The 13936-nt window shown below is 33.3% G+C and overlaps 1 protein-coding gene across 1 annotated transcript in view; it reads left to right on the top strand.

The window, feature by feature from the left end:
- LOC125067789 (adipokinetic hormone/corazonin-related peptide receptor variant I-like) overlaps window positions 1-959 on the top strand; it is a 111041-nt gene extending 110082 nt beyond the window's left edge. The window contains exon 8 of the mRNA XM_047676555.1: window positions 589-959. Coding sequence (XP_047532511.1) covers window positions 589-690 — 102 coding nt within the window. The 3' untranslated portion in view covers window positions 691-959. The remainder of the gene's footprint in view (window positions 1-588) is intronic.
- The last annotated feature ends 12977 nt before the right edge of the window (window positions 960-13936 follow it).

Below are 13936 nucleotides of genomic sequence, written 5' to 3'. Positions count from 1 at the left end.
TAATATTATATCTCATTTGAATACTAAAGCATTTTTGCGGGGCTGTAAAATATTTGCTTCGCTTTGTTTAACGTCATTAATTAACTGATTTTATTAAACATGCATTCGTTAATTAATGAGCTCTTTATCTTACCGATTCATTAAATATCATATATTTTGTAATAAAAGTCGCTTGGGGGTCGTTCTTAACGACCTGAATCATATTTGTCAGGGGTTACATATATCTTTATATTTTCGTATATGGAAATTATGTTAGTTAACAAGAGCGAGCATTTTTATGGTGTAGGTGGCGGACGAGCACAAAATGAGCCAAATGATGGTAAATGGTCACCACCGCCCATAGACAATGGCGCTGAAAGAAATATTAACCATTCCTTATATCACCAGTGCGCCACCAACCTTGGGAACTTCTGTCGTCGAACGTATCGACTGCTAAGCATAAGCTTATATTTTTCGGCTTAATTTTGAATTAATTGTTTTGAATATTATAAACGTATTTATACAAAACAATCCAAAAAGTAATTTTAATAGGCAATATACATTGGTGCTTTAAATATTATTTTGTAAATATATAATTGTATTCAACAGAATGGACGAGTAAGACCGCGTTTAGGTGTGCGGTTCGCCGAGACGTCACTGACAGCGCTTCCTGAACGTTTGGAAGTGAACAAGGCGCGTGGTCCCGCCTGACAGCCGCCCGCCCGTCTCCACTGCGCACGACATGAGCGATGCCGCGTGCTCCACGAGTATTACAGAAGCAGATCTACTGCTGTGTAACATGGACGTAGCTGGGCTGGCACAGGTTTAAGAGATTGAGTTTCGGGTGATGTATTTTTCATTATATTTAAAAGTGATACTAAGATTACCGGAGTGCCAGACTCATCATGTTCCTATCCCGACTACTAGCTACGCTCGATCTATACGAACGATGAACAATTAAAAATTTTATATGTGCTATGAAATTGTATGTAAAATAATAATGACATCAATATTTTGTGATATTTGTACTGTCATAGTAAAAATAATGAAAATATTTATTTATAAATAAATGTTAACGATAATAATAATGCAATGTAAACATTGTTATGTCAATAAAATTATTGTCCTGAATATGTTTATTTATTTTACGAACGACTGAATTTAATGTGACGCGGTTACAGAATGTAAATTCGGTCGACAAGAAACGGAAAATCTTATTAGCTGCCCTTTTATATATAATACGGTTAATGCATATTTCAATTATTGATATGTTAATATGTTAGCGCTCCGTGATCACGGTATGAGTACAGGCTCAGTTTGCACGAGACGAGTAAGTGTATGACGTCAAACGTCAGATAACGTCAGCATAAAATTTATTCATACATAAAATCTCGTGAGTATCTATATCTTGGCATTCACAGTGTTTTGATATTATTTTTACTTGTTAGTAGGTTCTGGGTAGGTACCATCCACTCATCAGATATTCTAAAGCCAAACAGCAGACAACAATACTGGGTAGTATTGTTGTGTTTCGGTTTGAAGCTTGAGTGAGAGGCACAATGGACATAAAGCGTCCATAGACATTGGTGCTGTAAGAAATATTAACCATTCCCTGCATCGCCAATGCACCACCAACCTTGGGTTCTAAGATGTTGTTTCCCGTATGCCAGTAATAACACTAGATCATTCACACTTCAAAATAAAACACAGCTATATTAGGTATTGCCATCTGGCTGTAGAATATGACATGTTTAGGTGGTACCTACCCAGGCGGGCTAGCACAGAAGCTTACCACCAAACAAGTGATGTCTCATGTTATTTATATTATACATATTATAATATTAATAACGTGTCTTAAAGTAGTCGGACATCACGTGTAACATGAAACATCTCGCATTGGAAATAAGCAACATTATCATTGTATGCTCTCGGCAAGTGTGTAGGTACCACTGTCATCCTGTTACACCGTTGTTAAAAATGATTGATTATGTGTTATTCTTATGTTTAATCTATGTTATTGTAATTGTAAAGTTTCAAAACAAACTTTCACATTTATAATGTTAGTAAGGATTTCAGATTTCTAAAATAAATGTTTCAAATGAATGAAACAAAAATATACTATCTACTATATCACATTTAATACAAACAACATAATTAATTATCAACGGAATATAATTACAATACTTTAACGGTAATAAGGTAATTTTAATAATAAATTAAAAGTAAAAAACCTTTTTAGAAACTGCCTTTATTTACGTAAAAATAAAAAAAATAACTTTCACTAAAAAGAAACTTCTTTTTTCAAACGACACCATTTATTTGATATAAAAGCTTGTCGTGAGATTTAAGTACTTGTATTTACTAAGTTGGATATATGAAATGTTTATAGATAAAATTATATTATTTAATTTACTTGTTTATTTACTATATTATATTACTAGACAAGCAAATATAAAAACATTATGTTCAAATATATAGGTTGCAAATAAATACTTTAACAGAAATTTAGCTCCCATCGTTCACAGAAGTTTTTTTCAATCAATACCATGGAACTAAGTTCTGTTTTGCGAAATGCAATGTATAAACCTTGCATTTCAAGTGTAGTCAAAAATATTATTTAATAAAAAATGTAAAATGTATTTTCTTTTGTACTGTTACGTGTAAATTCATGAAGTATTTTATTGTTTCAGCGAAACCACATTCATTAAATCATAATATAATTACTAGCAATCGATAAATTAACGTAAATAATGAATACTTAATTTCGTTCCGTTTATATTTTATTTTCAACAGATAGGTTGAGGCAATAAATAATAATAAATAGTTAAATAATAATTGAACGTGGAGGGACGAATAGATGTATTTTTTATATACGAGTGGGTCGACCGCGACACTTCGAGTTTATTCAATAGATTTTTAGGAATTTCCCCTGTGGTAGCTATAGGGGGAGACACCTCGTTGCTGAGCGATCATCAACGCTGTGAACGCCCAGTAGCGTACTACTCTGGAATGCGCTCCTTCTGTGAAAATGTCGCAGAAGGAGGTCAAGAAGCGGGAGCAGGAGGAGGACAAGCAAAATCTTTTTGAATCGTAATTTTACAACTAGCTGAAGTCGCTGCTCCCGAATGCCTTCCCGCTTGAAATTTAGTATTAGGCTTAACTATAACTCCCCTATTCAATCACCACTAGGCCGGCGTGGTGGACTATAACCCCACGATATGGCAAGAATTCTAGTACTCACTCCTAGCATACACTATACGCTTAACTGTATTTGCTTTTATTAAAAAGCATCATTAATATGATAATATTCTACCAAATATATTTCTTGCGTTGTTAGAAAAATAAAACAGCGCTTGTCAGTTTTTTGTGAATTTCACAAATTCAATATTAGAATACTATAATAATTAATTCTAAATTCCTTAATAATTCAAATTTCAATTTTCAACTCGGGCAAATAATGCTGTGCCTTACGCTGTACAAACCACGATAATGAGAATATGAATTATATAGTTGAGAAAATATTACAATAATGTAATTAAATTAATTATTATAGAATCTAATAAGACTATCGAGAGGAGGTAACGGCCCGAGGGAACAACTTGATTACATTTTAACATACTGTTTACGCTGAAATATTTCAATGTTCACAGCTCACACTTTATTTGATCGTTTTATGTTTTTTTTTTTCGAATAGACTGTTGATGTTAGCCATAGTGGCCTCTACAGCGTCATCAAGTGGCTGGGCAACTCGTAGAGCACTCTGCCGGATGTTGGTAACCCAGTTAGGAGTACTAGAGAGACTACGCGCGTCCTAAGGTCTCTCCTGTTGGGAGGGAGGAATGATGTATAATGTCTTTATACACCTAGGCGTCGACGAGCCGAGATGATTAAGGAACCTCGACCCCGCCGGCGGGGTTGTTGCGTATATTGTGTGTTACCTAGTAATTTGATGTTGTCCGTTGTGAGTTTGTCGACATGTTCATGTAGGACGTGCTTAAGGAGTCTACGGATCAGATAAGATAAATCTAAGAGATTAAACTTGCTTGCCTCGGATATAAGTGGATTGAATGTTGTGGCGCTTTAACGAAATATCTAATTGAAAGGTCTTTGAATAGCTGACCTATTGAATATACCTTATAGTCCCACGGCAGCGCAAGGCAACGCGTGCATATCTGTTCAATATAGCTTGCGGCCTAGCTAGGTTGGGAGAGCTCGAGTGAGCGAACACCACACTAGGATAGAATCGCACGTATACCAGTTTTATACATTTTAACTTTATTTCAAAGGGACTTTTATCTTAAGGATCTTTTATCTACAATTAACTTAGAACAAAAGCGGCTTTGTTTGTTTTCAAGCTTAAAAGATAATCGTCGCTCTAGAGTGATTCAGGTCTTTATTATTAACTCAGAATTCAAATTTGAATAATCGTAACTGCCAAGGTCAACATTTTAATATAATTAAATTTAAATTTGTATATTGTGTGTTCGTTTGCTTATTATTGTTATTTATACTTTTACGTTTTCGTTTGGTATCGTTATATTATGGTAAATAATATATTAGGCATTAAGTTATTTTACCTTTGCATCATTTGTGCAAAGAAAAACAAACTTAATAATGTAGGAGTCGTTCATATTATTGGTCATGTCGCTCCCTTACTAACCTTTTTATTGTATTACCAATTAAACAGAGTCAATCTGTGTTATATGAAAATATTTTTTATAATATTAATTACCTGATAAATAATCTTTATGAACGAATAATTAATATATGCTAGAAGTACCGACACAGAAGAAATAAAATGATTGTCATTTATCTTATTGAATCAATTAAGAAAATATACGTAGCAAATACGAAAATTAAAAAATACAAATTGAGGAAGGACATATCTGACTTGATTGTAAAATATGAATTACACCACCAATCATACTTATTAATAACTAGTTGTCGCTCGCGGCTTCGTTCGCGTTTTAGGAATTGGTTGCCACGTAAAAAAAGTAAAAAAGTAAAAAAGTAAAAGTAAAAAGTATGTTTTATTTAACAAGTTTGTACTTAAATATAAAGTTGTTGGAGTCTCCTTTTAAGCATATGAAAAGCTTGTGCCAGGAAACTCCGCTCTTCCATATCACGAATTAGGTACAAGTATACAAGATATTTAAAGTACAACAATAATAAAGAAACAATATAAAAAAGTAATAATAAGAGAAGTAATTACCAAAAAGGAAGCAAATGTGGGATTAAAATGTATGTGTATGCATGCGTGCGCGTGCGCATTTGGATGTGTGTGTGTGTGTGTGTGTGTGTGTTGTATGTGCATGTTGGTGTGAGTAGGATATGAATGCTAGTTCCTATATTCTAAAAAAAAAAATTCCGTTTCTTGAAAACTTAAAGATTTTATCCATTTTATTATTTTAATTTTACACTCTTTACATGTTTTTGAATATATATCAACGTATTTATTTATTTTATTATATAAATAGGCAGATCTATTATCATACTGAATACTAGCGAAGACTGTTTTAGTAGCAGGGATACATATATCATTATATGCTATACGTTTATTGAGTAACGATATATCGTAGGTTAAAGACTTGTGTGTGTGTTGTTTTTAGAACAGTATGCACAATATATAATTTCTGTACAGTTAACAAACCACTTTCTTCATAGAGTCTTTCAGTACTAAACCGTTGTTTTTTAAAGAACATTACTTTAATCAATGCTCTTTGCGCTCGTTCAATTTCCATGAAACGTGTTTTACGTGCACCTCCCCAAATAGGTAAGCAGTATGTTATTATGGATTGCACCAAAGCTATATAAATTTGATTTAAAAGATTGTTTGAGGAGTCGTTTACAGTATTATTGGTTGCAATATGTCTCAGTGATTTGAACATCCACGTGAACTTCCTAATGCGTGCCGCAACATGTTCAATTTGCGGGTACCATGACAAGTTCTGGTCGACCATTATGCCCAAGTATTTTATTTGACTCACTTTATTTATTAATGGACAATTGCAGTTTTTACCTCTTACTTTATTACAATTATGAATTTTTACGAAACTACAACTACAATTACGAAAATTTGTTTTGGGTTGTGAACTATTTTTTATACTGAAAGTGATAAAGTTAGTTTTATGAGTATTTAATGTTAGAAAATTTAGTTTTAGCCAAATTGCCACTTGAGCCATACCTTCTTCAGTGCTCTTTCTAACAGCGTCCCACGAATGACCAGAGAAAACAATAGCAGTGTCATCTGCGTAAGAAATTATTTTTGCATTTTTAATAGTCATAGTACATAGATCGTTCAGATAAATTAAAAAGAGAGTGGGGCCCAAAACACTTCCTTGCGGAACGCCGTAAGATACACGAGCCTCGCCACTACAGTTAAGTTGGTCTAGTTTATTCTTTTGAATTCTATTAGAAAGGTAGTAGGTTTAAATATTTTGTGGGGTGGTCCCCTCATTCCTATTTTTTCTAATTTATGTAGAAGGACAGGGATAGAGACTGTATCAAAAGCTTTTTTATGTCGATAAAGACAGAAAGACATTTTTTTCCTCTATCGAGATTTTCTGAAACTAACGAAACTAAAGATGAAACAGCGTCTTGTGTCGAGACATTCTGCTGGAAACCACGTATTCGGAAAAAAAGTAGCCTAGTTGTATGTCCTTACTTAGAGTTCAAGATTGCTTCATACCAAATTTCGTTAAATTCGGTTTATTGGTTTGGCAGTGACAGAGCGACAGACAGACAGACAGAGTTTCTTTCACATTTATAATATTATTACGGGTTATGGACTATGTATATATGTCTTATGTAAATAAAGTTTATTATAATTTTGTTGTTTTTTTAGTAATTTTATTATATAGTTTTAGTGATACCAAATATATCCAACGAAAAGATTTTGGTGTATCTTTGGATGGTACATCAGACCTTGATGGAGTGGGTCGATGGATGGATAATAAGTGATGAGGTGGTACCTATCCAGTACCAGTTACTCCAACTAGGGTTGGGTCACTTGGTCCAAATTCATCAAATTCGCTTCAATGGTTTGGCTATGAAAGACCAACAGATAGAGAGACAGACATACTTACTTTTTCATTTATAATATTAGTATAAATAGCATAGATATTAATATATTGAATACCAAATTGGATATACCTATCCCAGTGAAAACAGCACGTTAAACTTAAATGAAAATCATGGGTTGTGAGCTTAGGGGCGAGACTTAGGCAAAGGCTTAGAACCCCAAAGCTTAGAACGTATTCACAGGACGTTAGTTCCCGTAACTGTGTAATAATTATTAAATTAACTGCACCGCATACTTGTATCAATCGAGAAATACAATTTGCACGTCTACCTCGAGGTTTTATTTATACACCTGAGTTTACTTTTGTTAATGAAATTGTATTGAATTTAAATACTAATTGTTTGATGTTTCAAGGTACATTTAAACTAGAACAAGATTTAAATTTGAATGCGAATTGTTAATAGTAGGTATTAGTAATATATATTACTTAAAGTAAGACAAGGACGTGAATATTTTACGTCTCGTGTTTGAATCCTACGTCAGAGAAAAAAAATGGACTAATCTATCAATTAATGCTCTGCAACCGCCTGGAATTAGGAAGTTAGAACTATGCAAGCTAGTCGCTAGCTCTATCTGGATCACGTCTCCTCGAGCGTTAAGTTAAAAAAAAAAATAAGACTTTTCAAATATTAGTCACTAGGCCAGTAAATATAATTTATGATATATTTTTAGGAATTGATTTCACTACTACTAATTTTTACCTATTTTCAACTGTTTAACTAACGTTGACGCATTTCAACGTGGCAGGTTGTATGGAAACGATGAAGCCGACGTGACCGGGATTGCGTTTGTGAAACCACAACAGTTAATTATGAAGCCATTGATAAGTAAAACTTGTATGTGTTACTTCAGCTCAGCCATGAGTCATTGTTATATTCAGATAGATAACGCGTACATTCGTAATTCGTACAGTTACAAATAAAACCGGCTATCTTATTGATAAGCCAATTCTTGAGCGTCGGGTATTTCAAAGATTACCGATGACAATATTGCAAATACTTGATTGAATAATTGTATAGTTTAAAAAAAGTGTTTAGGACTTCTTATGCAATATGCAAGCACAATTTCTTACAGCACATCGTCAATGCAAGGTGGGTGGAACTGAGATGTTATGTCCATTGTGCCTCTATTTATACTGGCTCACTCATCCTTCCAATTGAAACACAACAATACTTAGTATTGTTGTTTGGCACTAGAATATGTGATGAGTACTTACCTAACCTAACCTACCCAGAAGGACATGCACGAAACCCTACCATGAAGTATTAAATAACTCCATAAAACAAATATTTCTGATTCAACCGCGGCTATTCATATACATATACAATTTTTCTTAAGCGATTGATCTAAATTAAAAAATCTAAAAAATGAGGATATACATAAACTTAATCAATATTCGATGGAAACTAAATCAACAATGTGCGATGGCCTGTGTTCTCATAACGTCCCTAATAAGGTGTGGTTTTGTATCGGACCGGGATATTTGAGCTCTTTAACGTTTATGTAAATAATCTTATCAATGAACTCTTTTTTAGATAAGTGCTCATAGTCCTAGCTGTACTGTACAGTCACGAAGGCCTCCACGTTAAATTATCGACGTACATTAACAAATATATCCTAATTTGTATGTGTTCAGATATTGACTACGGCTTGATTTATTAATGTTTTTTTTCTTTCAATATACAGAGCGGATAAACCGGCTGTCTTTACTTTTGTGTAATTCAATTACTCCGATTGAGTTTATCTTAGATGTACCCTTACGTTTTTATCTCTAGCCAGCATCACAATCGAAACAGAATTGGCAATACTTATGTACCTTATTACGTACATATATGTACAGTATATATAGTATGAATTTTCATGTGCTTAATTTGTGTTTATAATTCATCTCATGCTCGGTGTGAAGGAAAACATCGTGAGAAACCTGCATGTGTCTAACTTCAAAGAAATTCTTATCCATGTGTATCTACCAACCCGGAGGAGCAGTGTGGTGGATTATGCTCCAAATTTATCCTCAAAGGGAGAGGAGGCCCTCCTCCTTAGCCCAGCAATGGGAAATTTACAGGCTGTTAATGTAATGTAAAAAATGTAATGTAATGTCAATACACAGAGATAACTACATATGTACATTATTATTGCTAACCCATTGCCGATTGATTTGATTGACAATAAACCACGCCAATTATAAGATTCATTATCTAACTAATACGATAACCATATTACAATAGAAGCGTATTTTGTCCTCGAAATAAGGAAATGTTCAACCAACCAAATATCGATACTATTGTTGCCAGCCCTCACTATATTACGGAATAATTGTTGTCAAAGCCGTTACAAAAAATCTAGTCAGATAATAAGCTGTCGGAAAATATATTTAGCGTATACTGTAATAACGGTCAATTTAGATTAAGCTATTTTGTATTTTTTCTGTCAACAATTTATCGATTTTTTTACAATCTATCTGTAGTCTATTCCAACTACAAGAGGAGTAAAGCAATATAAACAATTTTGCGTCTAATTAACACGATATCATTGGTCGAGATCTCGAATGACGTATGATATTAATTACGGATTCGCTTAAAATTTGCGTTTTGAACACGACGAAGTTGCTATAGGACTAAAATTAAAGTGAATATAAGTAACGCATTGGAATAATGTTCTATTGTATCTAAGGAAATATGACTCAATAATTATCTGTCGTGCATAATATAGCCGAGCTATTTAAGTGGACTTTAATTACATACTCTGTAATTTAAATAGTGGAAAAGAGTAAGGTTCATCTCGGTAGAATGTACTTTCCAAATCGGTGGTAACAATGGATACAATTTCTGATATAAACGGATGTGATACAATTTCTGTGTACTTTTAGCAAATAATTTTGATTCTTTACTTGAGGTCTGACGATTTTTGTATGATAAAAATAGCACATTTCAATCTAAAAAACCGTTCAACATTTTTAAACCGTAGAACTGCCTCTTATAAAATGACTTGAAAATCTGAATATTGAAGGCTCAAATGATCACTACAAAACTAAAGTCACTACGTGGTTTATCTCTAATTGCTCTTTTTAAAGCGAACGAGTGACTTTTTTACAATAAATTAAGGAAAATTTTAAATCTATACTTTGTATACGATAGAATATTGTAACATAACCTTAACTATTTAAAGAGCTTTTTGGCTGTTTATAAGTACTTATACATTTCTTCATCATTTCATCTTTAACATTTACCAGATTTCCGAGAATTAATTAACTATCTATTTGTCTAGAATTATGTAAATGTGTTTAATTCAACTCGTGCTCAGCGATGAACGAAAGCATAGTGAGGAAATCTTCATGTGTCGATTAAAACCTGCTACGTTTCCTACAAGCCGCTTTGGAGCAGCGTGGTTGAATAAGCTCAAAACCTTCTTAAACGTAAATTCGAACTTAGCCCATCAGTTGGGCTATACATGCTATATACTTCTACTTTACTTGACTATAATACTGTAACACATTAATATCAAGTTATTTTAATTCCAGTTTTAATGATAGATATTTAATACATGTCACATACTACTTATCATGAAATATATTCACTCTAAACCAAGGAGGTCTATCCGATAAATTACCTTTGATTTTAACTGAAATTCAATTCCGTGTAAACAGTACTGAATTTTCATGTTCGTAATTGAACATCACAGCAGTGGGATTTACTACAGGTGAAATGACATATTTGGGCTTAAACGCGTGTTTGGAATATATTTATGACAATGTCTATAATTAGATATTGTATTATTTCGTTTACAAGACGCCCACTCTGTTTAAGCTCCATGAGCTGTGTTCGTGATATTAATGTATTATTTGTCATATTCCGATCCGTTCCGTGTCACAACAGGTGAGACCAACAACGATACATAAAGAATTATTATTATAAATACTGGTATTTATTGAAATATGTTATTATTAATAATACAAATTCTAGAGTTATTTTATCGTAAATTTTACAAAATTAATAACAAAACATTGAATATATAAAATAATAGCTGTCGCCTGCAGTTTCGGTCGCATTTTAGGGGTACCGTCATGTGTTAGGCATGAAAAATTATTTAAAATTATCCATCCTTTGACTTAAAAAAAAGGAATGAAAAAGAGCAATGTCTATTCTGGGCCCACTATGGATTTAACTCTGGAACGAAATCAAATGTTGTTTCCAAAATATACGAATTTTATAAAAGTAAATATTTACTTTCACAACCAAATAGTAAAAGGATATTTATATAGTATTTTTAAAATTCGACAAATATCCTATTCCATAGTGCTGCCCGAATTTAAATAATATTTTAATTCTACAGGATTTTTAATCCTTCTGATTGTAAAACATTACATAATTTTTTGCTGTACATACTAGGCCCAAAACACTATGAACTATGGTCATATACTAAAACGCTTAAAATAAGAATTGACGGACACTTATTACAAAAATTTAGTTATATACAAAAAATATGATGCTATTCATCAAGAACCCGAGATGGATGCTCCTTACTTTTAATTCTCTGTCCGGTGACGTCACTTGACCCTGACTACGTCACTTAGTTCTTAACTATTACCATAATGTTTTAATATGTATTATGTCAATGCTCAGATGATAAAACAAAGGACAGACGGCGCAGAACATTATTTCTGTTATTACATAGTATAAAACATAGTCGCTTTCCGCTGTCTGTGTGTCCATGTATATGCTTAGATCTTCAAAACTACGCAACGGATTTTGATGCGGGTTTTTTAATAGATAGAGTGGTTCAAGAGGAAGGTTTATATAACACATGCTTAATATAGTAGAAAAACACTTATAATTTTAAAGGCTTCTAATCTAAAGTCTAAAGAATATGAACAATTTATTAGCCCGTATTCCCCTTAAACTTAAGGGGAAGATCTATAAGACCATGGTCAGACCTGATGTTCTATATGGATCGGAGGGTTGAGCTACAAACGGGATGACTGAAAGACAACTGCCTATGGCGGAGATGAGAATGTTGAGAGGAATGTGTGGTGTTACGCGAATGGATAGAGTAAGGAATGAGTACATAAGAAGAAGTTTGAAAGTGGCACCGGTAACCGAGATGTTATCTGGAAGCCGGCTGTCATAGTATGGACATGTTATGCGGAGGGATGAGGACCATATTGTGAGCAAGGTCTTGAGCATGGATGAGGATGGGTATAGAGGTAGGGAACGACCAAAGAAACGATGGATGGATTGTGTGAAAGACGATATGGTTAGAAATAATGTTAGTTGTGAGATGACGTCCGACAGAGAAGTATGGAAGAAGAAGACATGCTGTGGCGACCCTAAATAAAATTGGGATAGGAATATGATAATGTAAATAAAAATTTATTTTTTATTCTTCACACATGGCCACCCTTACTTTATAACTCAATCTAAGGGATCGACTTCGCTACCATTTTCGCCAAAAGCCACTGCGCTCGCTAATCGTCAAACTACTATTTACGACATACCTTCTTTATACCGTTTACAGAACTATACATTTAACATACGTAGCCATTAATCATTATAGTATAGCATAAGCCCATGGGGCGGGCAAAACATTTGCTCCATATACTTTTAATTAGGTCATTTGATAGTTTTATGTGTAAAGTGTTCAGGGAGTTATAAAAATTTATGATATTGTTGATTTTAACGTTGATTGAAAACGAAATAGAACAAATATTTTTCGTTAAAAAAAACGATATTTCCTCTGATTTATACCAACTGTTATTTAACTGTCGTTGTTTGTTAGTTAGTTTAGGTCAAATATTTAGTATTATAAATATTTTTCATTGAAATCCGACATTGAATTTTTTCGCTCTCACTACATATTTCATTTACAGTTGGTTTTTCAAACACGTCATATTTATTAATCATATATCGTATTCACTCCATGGAGGTAAGAGGACTACGGAAAAACCACGGCGTTTTATATAAATCTATAAGCTTTCCGTCCCGGCTTTACGCGGGAATGAATCACTCTGTGAATTCATGAAAATATAGCATGCAACGCATTTTGATGTGTTCTTCATTTATTTAAAAGACTTACAGACGGCATTATCTAAAATAAATATTTTTCGTTTTTTTTTATTACAATACCGTCGTAGTGGTTAGAATCAGCATAGAAATGAGGTCGCGTATTAAGAGGGGCGCGTAAAAGACGTGTGAAATAAGAAATTCGTGGCTTTAGACTGCTCTTCAGAGGATTTCTCTAAATCCAAACGTACATTGACTGATGTCTGCTGACATCCGATCATATCACACAATACGCGCGTAATTAATGAATCGCTTTATAATATTAAAATTTATTATGTTATTAAGCTCTGTCACTGTGTGGTGGAAGTCAATTTCAATCAAGTGAGTCTCCTACTCGCTTACCACCTCCTACATAAAAAAGAGCAAGCAGACTTAATAGTATCCACATCGATTTTTTAACGCTACTTCTCAAGACCGCTTAAAATTAAAGCATTTATTTTTATAATATGTATGATAATGTACATGATTGCCTGACTATAAATATTTCTCGGGGTAAAACCTAATAGACGCCCTGCGAAATCATTACGACATACATGTCCTCTAGGTCAACTTAAAAAAAAGAAGCAGATTATTAACAGTTTATTTTATGTATCTTCACCGTTTAATATTTATTTTTGGAGGATATTACACAAGTTTAGTTTAGGATGTATTTGATGAAAAAAACCACCTCTACAGGTAAATTGGTACAGAGTTCGGCACTTTATTTTGAGCGGCGCTGTCTCACTTAGAGGTGCATTAAGAAGGATAACCCATATTAGTCTATACTAATATTATAAATGTGAAAGTAACTCTGTCTGTCTGTACCGCTTTTATGGCC

The sequence above is a fragment of the Vanessa atalanta genome, chromosome 12 (genome assembly GCF_905147765.1).
Source record: "Vanessa atalanta chromosome 12, ilVanAtal1.2, whole genome shotgun sequence".
Classification (NCBI taxonomy): domain Eukaryota; kingdom Metazoa; phylum Arthropoda; class Insecta; order Lepidoptera; family Nymphalidae; genus Vanessa; species Vanessa atalanta.
Note: the sequence above shows the minus strand (reverse complement) of the source record. Positions and strands in the feature narration are given on the sequence as shown.